Source organism: Arvicanthis niloticus, chromosome 19 (genome assembly GCF_011762505.2).
Source record: "Arvicanthis niloticus isolate mArvNil1 chromosome 19, mArvNil1.pat.X, whole genome shotgun sequence".
Taxonomy (NCBI): Eukaryota; Metazoa; Chordata; class Mammalia; order Rodentia; family Muridae; genus Arvicanthis; species Arvicanthis niloticus.
The window spans coordinates 4,065,012-4,087,460 of NC_047676.1; the positions used below are offsets into that span (position 1 = coordinate 4,065,012).

The following is a 22,449-nucleotide window of genomic DNA, read 5'->3' on the forward strand; positions in this document are numbered from 1 at the left end:
CTTCACAGTGGAAAGAGTCTCATTAAGACTGTGCTAGGCTACATTATAAGAGTGACTGTGTAATTCCAGTCCTTCTCTGTGAGTGTTGGAACTTGTGAAAGAAAGCCCCAGGCATCTCCACAGGACAGTCTGGCTCCCTTCATGTCACCCTGGCCAGGACTAGGATAATTAGAACCCCTACTTACCAAACACATGAGGCTCTTCACCCATCCAGAAGAAGCCCTTCTCTTACTAGGGGGCGTTTTGAAGAACTTGGGGTGCTGCCCACCTTGGTTGGTCCCAGCCCTTGGTTGAGAGCATGAACACTGAGGAGTGAACTAGGAAGGAGGCAGAGAGGATACAGGTGTTTTTAAGGCCAGTCTGAAATTCAGACCTTTGCAAAGTTACAATGTACTGCTTTTGTGTGTGTGTGACTAAGGCTAAGAGCAACACTACTTTATGGTTGCCAGTTATTCTCAACTTGATACAAATCTGACTAACCTGGGAAGGCGGAAGCTCAATGGAGAAAATGCCTATACCAGATTGGCTTATGGGCAAGCCTGAGGTACTTTTTCTTGATTGATGATGAATGCGAGGACAAGCTCTGTAACCTGTGGCACTCCTAGGTTGCCGGTCCTACTTACTGTAAGAAGGCAGGCTGATCAAGCCAGGAAGAGCAATTCAATAGGGCATCACTCTTCCATGCCTTCTACACCAATTCCTACCTCCAGGATTCTGCCCCAACTTCCCCGGATGATGTAATACAAGCTGTAAGATGAAACAAACCCTTTACTCCCCAAGTTGACTTTCCTCCTGGTGTTTATCACGGCAACAGATACCCTAAGACAATGGGTATAAGCATTAAAAAAATGAGAAGTCAGTCTGACACTATTTAGCAGTCTCGGGCCTCTGACATCCCCAGCTGAGTTTTGACAAGGTTTGATCAGGTGTCAGGTATGATTTCCTCGGGTATAGTAGGCCAAAATCCAACAAGAAAGTACGTGCCCACGTGGCTGTCGCCTGAGAGGGCAGCCTCTGGGATGCACAGTCACTGGGAATCCCACATGTAGAAACATGTACCCCTGTGCTCCTTGCGATCTGTACCTGTACCTACGCTGCGGCAGACACTCTCAGTCACTGATGGTCACAAAAGACTCTCATACTCAAAACCATACACAGGTCATGATAGACCAGGACACAGGCCTGGAGCGAGAGCATTCACTGGTTGCCTTGTATGGACCTGGTCTGCTGTAGGCTGGGGCTCCTAGACTTCCTAACAGGATACCCTGGGAACCCAGAGATCTCACACCTGCTCTCTCAGCAGGCCACCCAGAGGCTAAGGTGAACCTGAAATCGGCCACTGCTGTCCAATACAAAACTAGAGGCGTGGGAAAGAAACCCAGCTTCCTCATAACCTGCCCCGCCTCGCCCTGCCCCACCCTACCCGCCCCGCCTCCTTTCACCCCTTTACTTCACAAGCCGCATGGCAACTAAGGATTCACATTCATTCATAAGCAGTCCACTCCTCGCTGTACATCCCCCACTAGAAGGGAAGGCGGACACCAGAGGGGTTGTAGCCAGGGGAGGATGGGAGTACAACAAATGCCTGCCCTTGTGCCGCACTCAATTTTGCCCTTAGGTGAGAAGTCCCACGGAGCTGCAGAGGTGGCAGGCGGCAGACGACTTTGGAGTAACACACCAGAACAGTTTTTTTCACAAAAGCACAGGGGTAGATGGCTAGTTACTACTGTGTCCTGGCCTTGTTTCTACCTCAAGTTCTCATGTAGGTGGACAAAACGCCCTCCTGCTGGGTTATAGGTGTGAAGGATGCCCAGTACTTACCATGGGTCTGCTCCATCTTCTCTCCCTGACCCTCCTCCTCCTGGTACCCCTCCTCCCTGCTTTACTCCCTCCTCTATCCCCTCCCCTCTCCTCTCCTTTGCCCTCCCTAGCCCTGCCCTCTCCTTTCCTACCCTCCTCCCTGCTGTCCCATGGTTGGGGCGGGTGCTCTGCCGCCCCCGCCACCACTGCCACTCCACCCCCTGGTGCAGAGGGAAGCTGCAGTGATAACTCTGATGTGCATGGTGGAGTCGCTGCCTGGAACCCCTGCTATTTTGCTGGGTCGGTCCTCTGCACCCTAGCACACTGCTGACACCGGGACTATCCAGTGACCCTGTTTGGACCGCTGAGCTGAGTTCTGGGAGCCCTAGGGCGCCCGGGCCATGGAGCCCCGTGGTTGCGCTGCGCTCTGGGTGCTGCTGCTGGCACAGGTCAGTGAGCAGGTGAGCAGCGCTAGGGCCAGCATATAATCTCTGACGGTTGGAAGTTCATTCCGCCCTTGGCTGAGCTCTGCAGTGCCGGCATTCTGAGATGTCTTCATTTTTCCCCCCTAGCAGTCACCTGCGTGCGCCCTGGGACCCACAGCTGCAGCGTCCGGGAGCCCGGGAGACCCGCATCCTTCCCCATCCTCCGGGTCCGTCTGGCTGGAAACCGGCGGTAAGTTCGCTTGGTGGGGGCTCTCGGTTTTTCTCGGATAAGCGGCCCGGCAATCCCCCTACTGTGGTCTGCAAGCCTCCTGGGGCTCAGGACGCCAAAAGCTTTGAAGATGCAATCTTGCTTTTTCTTTTCATTGTGAGCACACGCTCATGAATGACTTTCGACCAATGTCTGTATCGTATTTCCTAGTAAAATGGTACTAGCCAGCCAGTGCTACATTGGAGAAGAGGTGAGTTGTCTGAGTGTAGGACTCTAGATCACTCTATATGTTAACACAATGAACGCACCGTTAACGTATACACCAAATCTATCTTAAGCAACGTAGTCCCCACTCCAGTCCCCCTCGCCTTTCTTTCACATTGAAGACTTCTCCACTTTGACTGCCACAGGAGGAGACAGAAGGCGACCTCGTTAATATCACTAGCACAGGGGACATCTCAAGGAATGTTATTGCTGTGTCCTGGACCTCCTTGGACATGAACTCGCATCCGAGTCTTCTGCAAGGTACAGCCGCCTCAGTGATTATTCCCAAGCGGCTTTCCCCTGAGAGGTGTCCCAGCAATGACACCTGGTGACCGAGAAAGTGGGATAGCGCACTTGCTGGGAGGTTCTGCTCAGTACTGGGTCCGCAGCAAAGACAGAACTTTACTTACCCTGTCCTTTCCTGGGATAAATTAGCTTGAGAGGGTTAGCAGAGTTGGCGACCAGAGGCGAGCCAGGTTTAATCTTCTCGGCGGATTTTCAGAATATGTACACGATTAAGGAATCCGATTGACACTTCGGAAATCCCCATTACCGCTCTCTCCATCAAGATAAACTTAGAAGAACTGAATTCCTCCTACTGAATATAGGGGTTAAGGAGGGATAGATGAGCCCCGACCATAGGACTCTGAGTGCCACTGGAGGGCGCCAGACGCAAACAGTACAGTGGTTTAGACTCTGCAAGGGAAAGCTGGTTGTGTTTCAAGCTTACCCCTCTGTCACCTGCATCTCCAACCGGCTTCTGATCCTCTTACTCGAATTCTGAAACACCATGGCCTACAGGAGGTGTTCATGCTCTCACTTAGGACTTTGCTTTACTTTCGGAATAAAATCACAAAAATCCCATAGGGACTCGTGACATTTTGGACACTCCTTTATTATGTGTGTAGGGTGCATGACACTGTGGAGGTCAGAGGACAACTTGTGGGGAGTCCAGGGATTAAATTCTGGTTGTCATGCTTAGCATGGAGCAGGACGAGCCATCCAGCCATCCCACTAGGGACATGTTTATTGTACTAATGAAGTGTTATCCAAGATGATAACATTATAGACAGAACACTCTTCAGGAAGAGAAGACAAGTTTAGTGCCTGAGGCCACAGGCAGGCTTCTCATGCCTGGTGGTGTCTCAGTCCTGGATCCCAAGGGCAGTGCTTCCATGGGAGAATCACATCTCCTGGTCAACTTGTGCACAGAGGGTGTGAGTCCTTGCAAGGCGGTTCTGAAAGAGAGTCTCACGTACACCTTAGGGCAAGGATAGAAAACTAAATTGAGATCAATTGGAATATCAAACATGAATGAATCAATTTACATTTTGATGACTCTTTATTGCTTTTTATTTCTCATTTCCTCAAAGGTTTCCTTCCATATTTGTCATTGTAATAACATCCATGGTTTCTGACAAGAACTTGGCACAGATTTTTCCCTTTATAAACACTTTGGGCTTCCAGATCTCAAGGCAAAGTTCAGAAGTTCTTCAGACTTTCGACTGGGAGATAGATTGTTCAGAGGCTAAGGGTGTTTACTACCGCTGTCTCCCTTCATTCTCGTTCATTGGCCCAGGTAGTCTCATTTCTAATTTAAATATTATATATGAATATAAGTTTTACATATGTGTGCAAACTATCAGCTCCCCAATAAGAAAAGGTGGCATATTTGTTTTTCTGGGTCTTATTTTACTTACTTTCATGATCTATGGTTACATACGTTCATTTTCCTGCAAGCAAATGACTTGGCTATTTACCCCCTCTCCAGTGTGTTTGTCTGTGTGTGTATGTGTGTGTGTCTGTGTGTCTGTCTGTCTGCCTGCCTGTCTGTCTTTTCACTATTCATTTTCCGTATCTGTTCATAGGATGACTAACACCCAGGCTGACTCCATAGCTTGGTTACTATGAAAACTGTCCAGTGTCTCTGGAGTACGCTGACTGTAGTGTGGTCACTGGATCTGAATACAAATCCAGGATTTGTATGGCTGAATGATATTGTATGGCTGTAATCATCTCTCTGTGTCCAATGATGCTCTCTAATTAGGCTAACAGCAATGACTTGTGCCTCTTGTCTTTATTCCACTACCTCTGAAGGAGGGGGAAGTATCCAGAAGCAATACTGAATCCCATGAGGATTTAGATGTGCTAGCTAACAATACCCCAGCAAACCTGCCTTCCCCATAGAGCAGAGAGCAGTAGAGGTGTCATGTGAAGGAAAGTGCTTTGGCGTACTGCAAACCACCAGTGCAGGGACAACGGATACACCTACGTTCTCTTTTCAGACTTGCTGAGTCCTGCTCTGCTTCCCTGCCCCTCTTCACCATATATCAGGTTGTCTGATCCTCCAGAATCCTACATAAAATGTTATAGAAGTCAGAGTGCCTTACCCCACCAAAGCTAAATCACCTGCTTTGGAGCAGATGCCTGTCAGAGCCTGCTAAGTCACCTGCCAGAGCCTGCTGCCTTCCTATTTGCTGCCCAGCCAGTCAGCTATTCCCCTTGTACAGTGGAGCTAGGTGTATAGATTAGGTTTGGGACTGGAGGAAGATACCAAAGCTTTGAGCTAAAAGAAGAAAGTCTCAGTAGCAGAAGCCCTGGCCTTATGCTCTGATATGTGGCAGGCACCATGGCCAGAATCTCTGTGCCCTCCCGTCCTCACCTTGGCATGGTTGTCCTCAGGAAAGAATCCCATCAGGGCACCCTGCCTCTGATCTCCCACCTTCCCTGACTCTCTTAAACCCAACCACATGGCTTTTGTGGCATGTCAATGGCCGATGTTGGTGCTTCTGTGCTTCTATTTTACCTGACTATTGCCTGTCAGGAGAGAATGGCAGCACACAGACAAATGCCTGAGCTCACTCAAAATAAATTGGTAATAATTACCTGGATATTGCTCACCTATAACCAAGTCATGCTTTATACATGAGTCTGACAAATGTGTTCACTCATGTTGAGTCAGAGGCAGAGCCCTGGTTACCAAGCCTATAGTAGAGGTTCCTCTTAAGAGACTGTTGATAATACAGAGAGGAAACATGTGTCCTGAGTTTTGGGATTGGTAAATTCCAAATGTGTGTGCTATGTCTCCAGTCTGGAGGATGGCCTGCTCAATTATCAGGTTAGATCCCTCTATTCCCCCTGTTTGGAGTGATGGACTTTGCAAAGACACCTCACTGTAAATTCAGAGACACCATGCTGGCCTGTTGTGATTAGCAATTGGGAAAAAATAAAATACAGGCACAAAAACCCAGCCAACTTTCATATACAATTGGACACACTCCATGCTTGATTGAATATTTCAAAGGCATAAACAAAGCTATCTAATCTCAAACTAAAAAAAACAAACCAAAAAAATTTAACCTTGACCTCCACAAAGCTACCTTGACTGCAGGTCTCAGCTGATAACACGGCTGAGAAGCCAGCTGTTACCCTGATCTAGAAGCCCAACCCTTGGCTCATACCTCCTGAAAAGAGCCATCCCTGGATTGTGGACACAGAGAAGATATTGTAAATGGTGGTAATGATTGGGGGGAAAGACCTGGTTATCATATTAAACAATAAGAAAAATGATCCTCCAGAATGGCAGAAGCCATTTCAATATACATAAGAACACAGTGGAACTCAGGAAGCCTCTCTGCCATCTGTGGAGGGTGGTGACTCCGGTTGTAGTATGAGCAGATTCTGTAGTCTCAGCCATGTAAGTCTGATAGAGTCTTGGGGGTTTCTTTTACTTTTTACAAGTTGGTTTAGTTGCACGCTCTTCAGATCAAGACACCAGAGGATATAATGGTAAGACCTGACTCAGGGATGTACTTCCAATGATGTCACAAGAACTCAGCTGGACAAAAGAGAGACCAGGGCAACAGGCAAGTCCACGGTGGCTCGGGGTGAGCATGGGAGTGTTTCTCTATGGTGATCTGTGAGTCCTGGCATGTGACTCTAGTCCACATTTCCTCCTGTGTGTTCAATGATTTCAGAATAAAATAAACAGCAAGAATGACCATCATGTTTTCTGTGTTTATTTTTGTTATTTTAATTGCAGCACTTGAGGCCAACATTTTTTTTTATCTTGTCAGTTCAATGAAGGTTTTTATACAAAACAAAAAGTGTTTGGCGAAAGGAATGCTTTACAACTTTTATAAAACGTAAGACCACCTTTTCATTTCCACCCAGTAAGAGATGAAGTGGTAATTTCAACATCCACCCAGTCTCGAATTCATGTGGAGAGATAAATAACAGAGCTTAAGGAGGAAATATTGGAAGCACACTTCAGATAAATCTCGGCTGCCATAACACTTTATTCCTGACACAGCAAATTCTACTACTCATAAACCAAGGGGAAAAAAAAAATAACACATCAAAGAAGAGCTGCCCCCTCGGGGTTACACTTCATTGTTTACTCACGGAGCAGCTGTCATGTGTAGTCACTATGAGACTCTTCTCAGAACCCTGAAATCACTCAGCCCCTTCTCCTCTCTCCCTTTCAGAGTATGACCTGGTGTCTGCCTATGAGGTGGACCACAAGGGGGATTATGTATCCCATGACATCATGCACCACCAGCGGCGTCGGCGGAGGAGAGCTGTGGCCCAGCCAGGAGGAGATGCCCTCCATCTACGGCTGAAGGGCCCCAGGCATGACCTCCACCTAGACCTGAAAGCTGCCAGCAACCTGATGGCTCCTGGATTCATGGTGCAAACTCTGGGGAAGGGAGGCACCAAGTCTGTACAGATGTTTCCAGCAGAGGAAAACTGCTTTTATCAAGGATCCTTAAGGTCCCAGGGGAATTCCTCAGTGGCCCTTTCTACCTGCCAAGGTTTGGTAAGTACAGGCAGCACTGGCTGTCCACGGGACATGAGGTGCTAATGTGAGGGAGGCAGAACCAGGTTCCTGGAGAAGAATTTCTTCTGTTCTGTTACTGCAGTAGACAATTCTGTGATCTGTGACAGCAGGTGGAAATTGCCAAGTAACTCTTTAAAATATTCTGTGCTCTATTCTTGGGTCAATAGAATGGTTTTTACACCTGTCGTTTTGTGAAGAAAAAAACAAAACACCTGTAAGAAGACTGTTTTTGAAAGAAACACACATAAGAAATTGTGGCCATGTCTGAATACATTAGTGACTGTTTTATTGTTAATTTTGTGAATGGCCCACAGTGGAAACAGGAGAAATTGTCATTGTTTTGAACCAGTTAATGTGTTAATGTTATATGTTGATGGCTTAGTTGTTGGGATCTGTGCGTCTATTAGAATGTTGTGTCTGCCATCTTGACAATGGCTATGTGCTTATAAATCAGGGAATTCATCCATGTTGAGGCCATGCTGGTCTTGTCAGTCTGGGAATCTTCCTAGGTGCTTTCTGAGCTCTGGGTATCTAACCGGATATTAATCCCAGCTTCAGGGAGTGCAGAATAAAGAGAAAGTGGCCTGTCTTTGGTCTTCTTGAGGTGACAAGATGCTCTCACCAAAGTGACTTTAACAAAGATAGTTCATTTTGTCTCACTGTTGGCAATGCTAAGCCTCATAGTGGAAGAGTCATGAAGTTAGAGGTAGCTGGCAACACTGTGTCTCAATCAGGAAGCTGGGGGAGATGAATCCCAGGAGGTACTCAGCTTGCTTTCTCCTTTTTGTATAGTCTGGGTCTCCTGCCCATGGACTGGTACCACCTAAATTTAGAATGACTTTTCTCCCTCCTCAGTTAACCTAATCTAAGTGACCTGTCTCAAGCATGGCCAGTGGTATGTTTCCATGGCAACTCTTAATTCTGTCAAGTTGAGAATCCATTTTAACCTTCACTGCAGTTATTCCTTAAGGTTACACAGGCAGAAATCTGGATGGATTTTCTTAAGATAATTTCATATTTTTAGAAAAATACCAAAAAAAAAGCATTAGAAATTAATGAGTAAAGTGGAATTTAAGGGATTGAAAATATAGTCAAAAAATTGATTTAAAGAAAAGATTTGGACATCAATTGCATCTCTAGAAAAGGCTTCTACTCAGCCCTATTCTGAATATCTTCTCTGGGAAGGGAAATTTAAATTTCTTCATCTCATAAAAAAATCCATGTGTGTGAGAATGGTATATGCTGAAAGTCTGTGTTCATATATTCATAACTAGCTCCTTACAGGAAGGGAAGGGAATTAAGCACATACAAATGCTTTTAAAATACCAATAGTCTGTGTTTGGTGGAATTCAATATGAGCTGAAATCATGCTTGCTTCTTTTGTAAGAGGCTTTTGGTTAGAGTAGACATAAGCAGTTGCCTGAGCTAGTGTGGTAGTTACTTGGCATTCTTGTTATGCATGAGGACACATGGGTGATTTATTCCACATTACCAAGAAAAATAAATCATCTGTAATTAAAGAACCAAACATCTCAGATAATACAGAAAAAAATTAAGACATCCTTGGCTCTGTTCTTAAAAGACGTAATCCAGAAAAGAAAGTATCTAAGTCATGGCCTTCTAAATTCAGTCACCAGTGAGTTTGCACTGGAGATAAAGGCCCACTGGTGAGCTGGAGGTTCCCAGAAGCAGAGCTAACTGAGTTATTCTATGGAATCTGCCCACGAGTCCAAGTAGCTGAGAGTAGTTTGAGATTTTTGACTTTCTTTGAACTTGATGGGAGTTAACAGCGAAAGTTGTACATGTGCCTTGTGGAAGATAGAGAAGTGATGAAGGTAGACCAGAAGTCCTTTTCTGGGCAATAAAAAATGGAAGCTGATACTGAGATCACGAGACTATGCCTACTCCTGACGGAAATGCACACGGTGCAGTTTTTTTCTTCTAGCAAAAGAATCAGAGGTATATGATGTCATAAAGGACAAATTAAAGGCATTTTAAACAAAATCACACAGTCTTCCATTTTTAGACAATACAAACATGGAGCTGGTCCCCAGAGAGCTGTGTGCTGGCTTGTTTTATGTCAGATTTACACAACCTAGAGTTATCTGAAATTTAGAAAATGCCTCCATACGATTCAGCTATAGAGCATGTTCTTAATTGGCAAATGATGAGAGAAGGCTCAGTCTATATCAAGTGGTGCCATCTTGGGCTAGCTTCTATCAGAAAGCAGGCTCATCAAGCCACAGAGAGGAAGCCAGAGAACAATGCCCTCCATCACTACTACTGTTATATGTTGATGGCTCCTGTCTTCAGGTCCCTACCCTCTGAGTTCCTGTCCTGACTTCCCTCATTGAGAGACTGCTCCTAGAAGCATAAGCCAAACCAACTCTTTCCTCCACATCTTGCTTTTGGTCATGTTCCTTTGTCATGGCAATAGAAACCCTAAGGCAAGCTCTTAGATTGTTGTGCCTTCCTGATTGTGGTTGCTCTGCCTTTCATGTCTGTGCACATTGAATGACAGCTCCTTTCATATCCACTGATTTATTGACTCTCATATTCAGTTCATCTCAGCCCTCAGATGAACTCTCTAGTTGTATTTGCTCATTATACTGAGGATAGAATTGGAGCCTCCCTGCTGCCAGACAGATGCTATCCCTGTGGAACACCAAAGGCTGGGGCTGAGGCCTGCACAGGGCTTCCCCAACTGGCTCCCACGCATGCTGCTCTATGATGGGAACATGGAGAGAAAAGAACATTGTGCTGTTCTCTTGATGTGGAGCCAGGGCTCGGTGATGTGCACTCACAGGCAGCAAGGAGAAGGAGCTATAAGCTCTGACTGGCCTCTCAAAGAGGCCTGAGACAGGAGGGGATTTTGTGGGGTAAGAGGAGAAGTTGATGTTGGTTGAATGATGAGGTCAGGCTTTAGACTCCTTTGTGCAAACATGAATTGTCTGTGTGGTTTTATGCAGGCCTGTCAGGCTCTACTGGGGAAATTCTGAGCCTGCGACAGCCAAAGGTCTTTACATGGATGGTCCCATCCTGCACATAGCCACGCTTGTAGATACAGCTCTAAATTCTCCTCCAGTGGTATCTGGAGGCCTTTTTCTGGAAAGACAGCTTAAGCACTTCGTTATTTAAAGGATTTATATCTAGTGTTCACAGGCCATAGTCACTGATTTCATGATCATCCACGCTTTGGCTGAGCCCAGGAAATATACTGAACATGATATCTTGTCTAGTCGGAAATGCTAAGTGCCTCCTGCATACAACCCAGAGGATAAAAATATTACTTTTCATTAAAAAATACACTATACTTGAGAATGTAGCGTGTGTTTACCATTCCACTAGAGAAAATGGTGGATGGCTTAAGAAAACACAATTTTCACGTGTGTATATGTAGATCCACTGCTCCATCTGCCTCTACCCTCAGGGCTTAAACTTGGAAACATTCTCCTAACAATACTTTGAGGACTGGGGATCACTGTGGAAATTCACTGATGGTGTCTTGTTTGTAATAAATACATACTCACCAGGAAAAAAAGGATGAAAACATAGTCACCAGAAAAACAGATGACAAACTAAAATGAGCAGTTATTTAGAAATTACAGCTAGAGCAATGGGTCCGGGGACAAGAAAACCTCAGGTAAATAAATTGCTTCCATTGAATTGGCTTATGGCCATGTCTGTGAGAGATTGTTTTAATTGGTGATGAGTGTGAAAGGGCTCAGCCCACTGTAGGTGGCACCAGCTCTACGCAGATGGGCCTGGGCTGTGTCGGACAGAGCTGCTGAACAGGGCAAGCCAGGAAGCAGCATTCCCCATGATTTCCACTTGCACTCTTGCTTGAGTTTCTGTCTTGATCATTCTTGGAGTCAGGCTGCAACCCAAATGTGGGAGCTGAAACATATCTTTCCCTGCCGAGTTGATTTTACCCAGTGTTTTATCATAGCACCAGCAAGCAATCTAGAATGGTTTCAGTAATGAACGAAACCCCCAGCATGTTAACTCTGCAGTTTACCAACTCTGCATCCCAGGAGATGCTTGCTGTCTGGTGGGAAAGACAATGGGACAGGTGACTTCCTCACAGATCAGAAAACAGGAAGTGTGGACATGAGGAGAACTTGGCCCATCCTAGTAGGAAGAGGGCAATGTCCCAAAGCCACGTCCAAGCTCCTGTCTCATGTAGAGTTTGGTTGTTATGACCAGAAATAGAGACATGGCAATTGTGTGTGTGTGTGTGGGGGGGAGGGGGGCAGCTGCTAAGGCTGCTGAACTATGGAGTCCTATGACAGGAAGACTCAGGAGCCTCCAGGGACTGAGCTTTACATAGTAAACTTAAGATTACACTGGATAAGATCTCAACGTGCTAAAATCATTCCTAGTCATCTTGGTTCTGTCTCATATTTTGATTAGATATATGTTTTGCTAAATAAACATATCTTCTTTACAAAGGTATCTGCTATATTGCATTTTTCTATCAAAGGACATCATGTGTCTGCTGTCCTCATACATGACACTCAGTAGGCATCTTCTGGTACACTGACAGTATAAGAAGCATTTTGAAGTATTTAGTAAGCAGACTTCCTGGGCAAGAAGTAACACCAGAAATGCAGTAGTAAGAGTAATAATCACGTAGAGAATGTATGTGTCCATGTTTATATAGCCTACTCAGTCAGAGATAAATACTATCTGCTTGGTTTAAAATCTTACTGTATGTACATACATACCTGCTTGGAGTCTTCCCACTTAAAATTGTGCAAGACAGGGTGCTTTAGTGCAATCAGAATTATTAGAATTATGCAGCTAACACCACAACTCTAACCAGATTCAGATATATCACCCCTCCCAAAACCCTTTATGCAGTTTTCCTTCTTTCCCTGGTCCCCAGCCCCTGGCTTCTGTCAGTCCATGTGTGCACCTATCTTGTTGTGTCTAGAAAATATTGTTCCTTCCCAATCGTTCACTGCCTTTGGGTCTCAAAATTTTCAGCCCCCTATTCTGTGAAGATCCCTGGGGTTGGGAGGAGTGAACCTGATGTGGATATTCCCCTTAGGGATGAGCACCCTGCAGCCTCTTCTTCTCTGCTCATTGACCAGATGTGAGTCTCTGTTGATCTTCATCTACTGTAAACACACCCTTCTCAGATGTGGTTGAGAAATGCACTGTCGTGTGCACATAATAATAAGACATTATTGGTTTATGGTTGTGTGTACTTAGCACAGTAACAGTGGCTTCTCTAAGGCCTGTGACCTTTCCTGGCCATAAGTTCATGACCTCGTTAGAGATGCCAGGCTCTTCTAAACTATCTGGGAATCGTGCAAGAGTGCTTCCGCTCTCATCCAGTAACCTCAAATCGTCGTTATTCACTAAAATTATGTTTCTTATAATAAATTATTGTTTTTCAAACTTAAAAATCAGAAATATTAGGTCTGCAATATAGTACAGTGCCAGAATATGTTTCAGGTGCCTAGCAAACCCTGCATCCAAACTTGAGAACCACCTCTATCAAAAGAGAGAAAATAAGAGGGAGAAGAAGAGATGGGGGAGAGAGAGGGAGGGAAGAGGAGACTGAATACTCCCTACGTTTATTTTGGTATACACATAAAGACAAAAAAATTGTTTTATAATCCGTTCCAGCTGATGTCTTTCTACAACTTATGCCAAACACTCCAAATTCCCCTTTGAAGAAGGGAGAGTTTTATCAACGCTGGGAGTTTGATAAAACTGCTTCTGAAGCTCCAACAGTCAATACTTCCAAAAGAGTTTGTTTAGAAATCTGTCTTGTTGGATATAACCAGAATAGATTTTCTTAAAGGATTTTAGCTAGTTCTGTACTTGGATTGGCCTTTTATATAAAAAGTTAATATGAGTTCTTGATGACATATGGCATAATATTTGCATGACATTTAGTTCTCCTGATATAAAGCATTATTTTTTGTTTTGGCATCGCTGTTTAGAGTATCATCTCTCCTAAAAACTACATCATTCTCTTGCTCTCAAAAATATTTCAAAAAAGCATAAATGTCACAAGGAGCCCTGGTGCTTAAAAGTCCCCTCCCGTGGTTGGAGATTTGCTTGGGGGAGCTGGTTTGAATTGCACTCAGTTGTATTTCCAGCCACAAGCTCCAGGAATTCCCTGGAAACTCCAGTCATTGAGAGATTTTTCTACAGCAGCCAATAAATCCTAGAAAATGCTGAAGTTCTGCCAAACTTTCAACCGATGGAAAAATGTTCTTGGGCCAGGAAAATGAGAAAGCAGGAATAGAACGCAGGGAATCAGCATTGGGGACAGATGCTACATGTTCTGAAATGTTGCCCGGCAACAGCATCCGCAGATAGCTACTACATCTTGAGAGGTGGGGCCTCTACTCAAAGTGGGTTATGATGAGAAAGTTTGTAAGACAATTGTGGGGAAATATCTGGTAGCTTCAGAAATATCTACTGGTTAAGTAGAAATAGATACAATGTAAGACAAATGTTTGACTTTTTTGGCTTGCTTTTGAAATTATAACTTAATTACATTTCTCCCTACCCCCTTCTTCCTTTAAACCTTTCTGTATAATCAATCCTCCCTTGCTCTCTTTCAAATTCATAGCCTCTTTTTTCATAAATTGTATACATAAATACACATATTGCAGATATGTAAATATATGTGCATATATATGTAAGTATATACATATATATGAATATATATTTCTAACTACAACCTGTGCAGTGTACAGTCTATATAATGTTACTTGTATATATGTTTTCAGAACTGACCATTTTATACTAGAAGAGCAATTGATGAGCTCTTCCCTGGGGGGAGAGAACCTCTCTAGCTCCCCCACTTTACTTACTTGCTTGTAGCTCTTTGTACAGAGGTGAGGCCTCATAGGCTTTTCCCATCCATTTTGGTGTGTCCATGGGCATCATTATTGTTTGTGTTTTGCTAGTCATATTAATGGAACTTTATGGGGATAGGAAACAATCTTCCAGCACACTCCCTGATTCTGTGACCTTTACACCCTTTCTTCTCCTTCTTCAGCAGTGTTCCCTAAGACTTAGGTGAAGGGGTGTTTTGTAGACGCAGTCATTTGGGACTGGACTTCATAACTCTGCATTTTGATTGGTTGCAGTTTTTTGTAGTTGTCTCCCTCTGTTGTAAAGAGAAATCTTCTTGATGGTTATCTGTGGTTATATGGACAAATACTGATAGATTGTTGTTAAGGATTATGTTGGTTTTGTAATTTGGTGGTTGTAAATTATCCTCTAATAACCATGACTCCCATAGTTTTGAGTAGCTAGCAAGGTTTCCAGCACCAGCTATGGCTTCCTTCCTTTGGGGGGGGGGGTGGTGCTTAACTTCAACAAAAGAGATGTTGGTTGCCCTCAAGATATGTATGCTTCTATTGCACACTTAAATTGAAATAAATGCAACATCACCAGAAGTAGATTAAAATCATGTTACATGAGATAACCTTTTGTGTTTTAACAGATTGTGGGTTTTTTTCCTAGGGGTCTAACTGTTTATATCAAGTCAGGTTCTACCTCCCATCCCCAGGCTCCCAGAAATAAGTTTTGGACTTAAAATATATTTACAAATACCTTGGCCATATAACTAAGCTCTTCGCTGACTAGATATAACTTAAAATATCTCATTTATTTTTGCCTACATTCTGCCACATGGCTGGTTACCTGTGCTCAGGCACATATATTCATCTAGTCACATTTTCTCAGTGAATCTCTTGCCTGGCCCTATCCCAGAATTCTTTCTTCTCCCAGATGTCCCACCTTTACTTCCTGACTAAGTCATAGGCCATAGGCTCTTTAATTGACAGGTGATGCATCCATATAATACATAAGATATTTTCTCTATACTTAACATAAGATGCAAATAATAGAGAATAATTAGATAACATAGGTTTAACTATAAGCCTATGTTAATAATAATATATGTTTCATTATTCTTGCCTCAGTTTTGAGATCCCTAGTAGTACTGTGCCTTGCCATCATTCCAAGCCATGGTGGGGTTTGGACAATCAAGGATGAGGCTATGGGCATCTTTTGTACAGGGCTCTGTTTATTATAATGCTGTGTGATTTTATATTTTTATGAAAAAGACAAACAACTGACTTAAGTGCTAGACTGTTTTTGCAGAGACCTTGACAGTAAAACAATTGGAACCTTGGTCTGGAGCATGCACCAGGCAGCAGGCAGGGGGATACAATGACAGGCTTACCTATGGTTACCCTGTGGAGGTTCTAATGTCCCTTTGCAATGAAGCAGTCCCTCCCCTGTTCCCACCAAGGGCAGCAATCATGTTTTCTTACCATGGTTGTTGGGGGCCGACTTTTAGCAGAAAGCGGCTATCAGCTTTGCAGCCATCTTGAGCCATATACCCTGACATGAGACTTGGATTACAATAGCCTACAACAGTTGAGAACACTCTGATAATCTTGGTTTAGATACCTTGGGTGTGTGAGATTAAAGGTGTGTGACTTAAGAGTGACCTAGAGATCAGATTTAGAGACAAGACCTAAGGGCATGATTAAAGGTGTGACCAAAAGGCAAGGCTTAGAAGTGAGACATATAAAAGGCAGAGGCAGAAGGTAGAGAATCAGACACAGACAGAGGAGACAGAGAAGCAGGCACTTGGGAGAGAACTTGGAAGAAGTAACTTGGAACTTGGAGGCACTAGGTACTAGGAACTAGGAACTTAGGACTTGGGACTTGGAGAGAAGAAGAGAGACTGAAGAATAAACGGGATTGAAACACACTCTGTCTGGTCTCCATTCTTCGAGTCCGCCCTTGCTCTCTCTCTCTCCCTTGCTGAACCCCGACCCGTGGACCGGAGCGGCAGCTTGGACAGTGGCCGCCAAACTCGGGGCAGCCCGGGCCTCAATATTTTGCTCGGGCAGCGACATTTTTTGGCCGCCCGAACTTGGGGCTAGTGCAGTTCTCGACACATGGTCAGACTTACAGCAATGGTTTCTATAACAGTCATGGGATCACTTACAGCAATGGTTTCTATAACAGTCATGGGATCACTGTGCTCAAGTTCAATCCCAGTGTAGCCAGAAGATTCTTCATGACCAAGATCTCTCTGAAACTAGCCCAAAGGAACAAATGAGCACAGTGACTATAATCATAGACTTTGAGGGATGGTTTGTTTGTGGGACCGTTTTGGGAATAAGGATGCACACACCTACCATGAAGGAGTAATGTTGAGCAAACCCAATCCCCAAGCAGAGTCCGAAGAAAAGGAGATCTTTAGAGGTGCTAGCTGAATGCTCTGAGCGGGGGAGCTGGTTGTATCTGTTTAGTTCACACAACTTTGCTTTCTAAAACTTCACTGGCATCGGGAGGTTTCCTCTTCCTCATTTGAAGTCTCCTGAGACAGGGCACATGCATCGAGTTTACTTACAACAGTCCAGTAAGGAGACAGAAATGACATAAAATATTAGGAAAAAAACTAATAGTATGCATTAAGAAGTCATGAGAGAATGGAGAGTTCAAGACACTCTGACATCGCCATCGAAGAGCAAGAAGCAGAGAAGGCTGAGGGAACCGAGAGGGAGATTTAACATTATTAAAATTCAGAAACCGGCCTGAAAACTTTGAGTATAAGGAGCTGGCTGGCTCTTGGTATAATTCAGACGCAGCAATGTGCCTCGGGTGCTTGAGGAAAACCACAATCCAGGATTATCTTCAGTTACTGGACAAACTGCCACCGCTGCCAGGTGGAGGTGGGTCTAACTGAAATAGGAAGCAAACCGGAAGTCCATTGGTGAAGAAGGAAATGGGAGGGAAGACCGGAAATGCACAGGTATAAAAAGGAAAAAGCTAGAATTCGGCCTCCCTGGATCCTTGTCTTCCTGGTGTCCTTCTGTGGAACTGGCAGAGGTGCAGAAGCAAAGCACAGTGGGATTGAGGAGTATGCTGTCAGCCCCACAAAGAAAATGTAAAAGGAGAGACTAGAGACAAGGTCTTCACTGCGGTGAGAGTGTGGATGTAAAGCGATGCCTGTCCACATTCTTTAATCATGCCAGTACAAATGTGCAATAAAGCCTTCAATAAACATTCATAAAATAAGTGAGTCGGTCTTAAGACACAATCGAGAATTCTGTTGCTTAACAAAAATAACAGACTCAGCCACCCGGTCTGTGGGGCTAAAGAAGGCTCCGCAAGTAACTCATCCCACTTTACACAGGAAAAGGGGAAGCCCTTGACCTTGGTAGAAGGGAGAGCCTGTCTGTAGGTGGGATAGAGCTGTAGAGACCTGGCCTGCACAGGTGTTTCTCCCCCGGCAGGCTGTGCTTGCCCTCTTACTGCCCTGCTTAAAGAGTGTGCTCTTTGTGTAAAATAAAAAGCAGTGTAATTTTTTCCCAAGAGTCTTTGAGGCTGTATCTAATGACATGTGCAGGGATAAACTGCTGCTCTGGGGACTTGTATGTACAAGTGTATGTGTGTGTGTTTTCCATCTGTGAGCTTGGCAGCTCTAAATCATTCCTGAAGGAGCAACTGGGGAACCATTATCCTCGACCTGAGGCCATAGTCTGAATCAAAGTGAGTTTATGCATCAGCAGAGGCCTGTCCTTCCTCATTGTGGACAATTCTCAAGCGTCCGCACCTCAAAAGTGAACGCTAAGCCGCTGTCACCATTGCCCGTTTGTTAGTTCCTTAGGTTTGTGGGGAGGGAGGTTTGGTTGGTTTTTGGTATTTTGGTTTTATTTTGGTCTCTTCTGATGCACCAAATTTTATTGCAATCTAGAATGGTGTCATCCCTTGGCCCTTACTTCAGTCTTATGCTTTGTTGGCGGTGGTTGTTTTGTTTTACTTTGTTTTGTTGTTTTCTTTGGAAATTCATTGCTTTAAAAGTTTTATGGAAGACTATCACATGTTTTAAAAGGCATTAAATCAAATAAATCCAAGGATTTAAGTTATTAATGAATTGGTGATAATTTCATATATTTTTTTAATTTGAAAGAATTATAGGAAACTAAACAAAAGATAGCTATTTTAAAAATCATTCTGTTTTTTTTGTTGTTGTTGTTTTTGTTGTTGTTGTTGTGATCTTAGCTTTTAAAAGCTGAACCATCTCTCCAGCTAGCGGGGCAAAGGCAAGCAGATCTCTGTGAGTTGGAGGAGAGCCTGATCTCACAGAGAAACCCTGCCTTGAAACAACAACAGCAACCCAAACAAAAACATCATTGTAAAGAATTTAGGTTGGATTCCTATTTCTCAGTCAATAGCAAGTAGACCTAACCAGAGAAATGGTCGCATAAAGTCTTAACAACAACAACAATATCTAATTTGTCACAAAACTGTAATCATTCTATAAGCTGATTGGTTTCCAGCTTTATGTATATGATGAACTGATAGACAGAAAACCTCATTAGATGGTTCCTAAATCACAAACCTTGCATTGGTCTTTGGCTGACAGAGACACAGATTAAATGGCACCAATTTACTTTGATTACAAATTTTAAGGTTTTCATTGGTATGAGCTTCTTATTGATGTAAAAGTGAGATGAATATTGATACTCTCATAGGCATTGTACCAGTATAACACATTTAGGAATACAAGGCTTAGACCCAGTCCTTCTTTAACGTTTTAACTGATTTGAGATGGTTAGCCTGTGAGTTAAGGGCCTATAGCAAATTCATGGCTTGGAGTTTATTGTTAGGGTGTTTTCTATGTTTTATTTAGAAAGAGCTGAGAGGAGTTAACAGATAACAGTCCAGATTGCCTTACATGGATAGTTGATTTTTAAGACGTCAGAAGTCCACAGAATTGACGTGACAAACATTTCTGTATTAATGTTCATTTTGATTAGAGACCTGTCTGCTCCTGACAGCTTCCTGTATTGAATTCTAAGAAGAAATTGAGCATCTTTGGAGTTACTCCAGTTGTGGTGAGACAGCCACTAGACAAGAATTGCCTCTTTCCATCTACAGACAAATTACTGTCCAGAAAAGGACACACTTGCAGACTAGTCGACTGATTATATCTGCCTAGACAGAGTAATCAGCCCTTAATAATTCTGCATCACTAAGGTCTGTCAGATGATCCTGGGCCAGAAGGTGGAAGAACAGATGCTCCAACGTTTTGTAGTAGAGGGAGTGTCCAGGTGTTCAGAGGTCTCTATAAATTGGCTAAGTTTTAGAGACACAGATTAAATATGCTTTAGGAAAGTACATGGTATCTGTTCAATCCCGACTTTGTGCCTTCTATAGGTGCACAGAGACACCACAATGGCTGTGACTCAGCCTCTCAGATGTGCATTTTCTTTAATCAACACGGAAGGATGAGTCTCATGTGTTGGTATTGTGAAAATAGGCTTCTGAGCAGGCTGAGTTCTCTGTCAAAGTGGCAGGTGACGTGCATTCTGTTCTAGCTTTTAGGGATGGAGAGAGGCCACTTGGTGTACGGTAATAAGCAAGCACACTAAAGATTTATCTTCTTCTGCCAAAGAAGTGAACCTTACAGTAAACAGTTCTTTAATCAATGTGCAGGACAATTGGAGTCTCATTTCTGCCACTGAAATAAAACATGCTGACGAAAGCAGTTCATAGGATTGCAGGTTTGCTTTAGCTCGCAGTTCTAGGGTACAGTCCAGGACAGTGTGCTCACCTCACACCTTCTCTTCTATACAGTTCAGGATCCAAACATGTGGCTGACCATGGGCTGCCCACATTAGACTGGGTCTTCCCATATCAATTAACATAATCCAAATGGTACCCAAAAGACATGACCACAGCCCATCCTGACCCAGACAGCCAGCCCCTCACCGAAACTTCCCAGCCAACATGACTAAGAAGCTAACACAACAAGGACCTGATTGTACACATACCTTTTAGAGCACATAGCACCAAATAGTGCGGGGCTTACCTTGGGAAGTAGATGATCACAGTCAGAGAAGAGACTGGCGTAGGAGGAATTCAACCAAGATACTGGGTGAGAGCTCAGTTAAGCAGGATGGAAAGGAACACCACATGCGTGGGTGACATGGTTTCATGCAGTCCAATGCCTCTCACTAAGCCAGGCTGCTTTCCACAGAGGTTCAGTCTCCATTATTCATGGCTAGTGGGGATCTCTGGGGGTGGGGAGGTGAATAAAGGCTGAGTGAGGCTACTTCAAAGTCCCTAGCTCAGGACATGGTGCCCGGAGAAACTCTGTGACCATGCTCTGTGTGAGCGCCTCTCTGCCCATTAGTAAAGGATATGGCACAGGCAAGACTAAGAAAACCACCACACTCAGACATTCAAATATGGCTGCTGCCGACCTCCAGTGGAGTCCAACAATGGAAATGCAAATATGATTCCAAAATATTTTATTCTCTCCATAACCATTACTGGAATTATAGTGAGCAATTAAAAGAATAAATATTGGACCTCTGATGTGTCCTTCTTCAGGGTTAGGCATTGTTCACGCACCTTTAGGACTGCCGTTTATGTCCACACTTTGGAAAGAAGGTTGTGTATGTGCAACACCTGGGAGATCACTTTGTGTAACAAGGAGTCGTAAATGAATAAAGTGCCCAGAACAGCTAACATCTGACTCTGTATTCCCAGTACAGCACCAAAAGAGCTGTAACCCTTGTTTTATTTGCAGAGATTATGTAACTGAAGCTTGGGGAGTTTGGGCTATTCTCTCTGCAGGTCATCACTAGGCAATAAAATAAAGAATGATGGATTATGGAATAATAAGCCAAAAGAGAAGCTTGCATATTTTATAGCCCGGTTTTATTTCTACTTGAAATATATACTTGTGAAAGACGAAGGAAAACGTATAGTAAATGCTTAATTATGAAGGGCAGCATGCATGTCACATAGAGGATCACAGTCATCTGTTTCTGAAGGCCAGCAGGATCATTTATCATTTTCTCTGCCCATCCTCCTCACTATCTGCATCCCTAATGTTGCTGGGATACATAACATGGCTGCCTGTTTACCAACTGAAAATGGTTTGGATCTAATGTAAATAATGATGTCCCCCCTCTCCCTCCAGCGGTTTGGTATGCTAGTTAGGAAGGGGCTTGTGTGGCTACTCATTTTAGTAAAGTTAACTACCAGGATCTTCCATGCTTTGACATTTCCCATCATCTCTGACAAGTAGGGATGGCCCTGAGTGTTTGTCATGCTTCCTCCTCCTCCTGGAGGGAACACAAATACCTCTTGGTTCCTGAATGCTTTAGGAAATGCATTTGTAATTGCATTTGTTTTCTAAAAAAAAAAAAAAAATCTCAGCTGTACTGTTTGGAAAAAGTAGCAACATTGATAGAGGACTCCATAGAGTTAGAGTTTCCAAAGAATCTGACTGGGATTATGCAAAAGCTGACATTTACTTAAATTAGGAAAGCACTCTTAAGATCGACTAAAACCTGCTAAAAGAGAAAGGTAAAGAGTTGAGAAACCTCCAGCATTGCCTCCGACCTAATCCTATGTTCAGTAGTGGCTGGGAACTGGAGACTCCAGCTTAGACCTCACCAGGGAATCTAAGAACCTTGTATTCCATGTGTTACACCAGGCATTTGAAAACCACAAGGTCTGAGAGAACATAAACACTTCTGTTTTTAAGTGGGAGCAAGTGACTAATCTCCTAGACAGCAATTTAAATGTCAAAAGGCTTTAAAGGACAAACAACCCCTAAAATTACAGTATCATGTGGCAGTGCTCATAAATGTGCATTTTACACTATGTGCAAAAGATAATAGTGTAAATGGCAGCAAGACTACAATATACATCGTATCAAAACTCCGTAGCCCACCATAGGGAAGTGTGAGAGCTTCATTTTAACAGCATATCCTATTCATTGTATAGTTTGTAACTTAAACCTCTTACTTGGCAATTATCCACAGATTACATTTCACTTTCATGCCCTGCTCTGCCCTGAAAAATGGATTCGA

At 43.7% G+C, this 22,449-nt stretch overlaps 1 protein-coding gene across 1 annotated transcript in view; it reads left to right on the forward strand.

The window, feature by feature from the left end:
* Positions 1-2,034: 2,034 nt before the first annotated feature.
* Positions 2,035-22,449, forward strand: part of Adamts16 (ADAM metallopeptidase with thrombospondin type 1 motif 16) — a 118,929-nt gene continuing 98,514 nt past the window's right edge. The window contains exons 1-3 of the mRNA XM_034523493.2: positions 2,035-2,261; positions 2,373-2,475; positions 7,206-7,537. Of these exons, the coding sequence (XP_034379384.1) occupies positions 2,202-2,261; positions 2,373-2,475; positions 7,206-7,537 (495 nt within the window). The 5' untranslated portion in view covers positions 2,035-2,201. The remainder of the gene's footprint in view (positions 2,262-2,372; positions 2,476-7,205; positions 7,538-22,449) is intronic.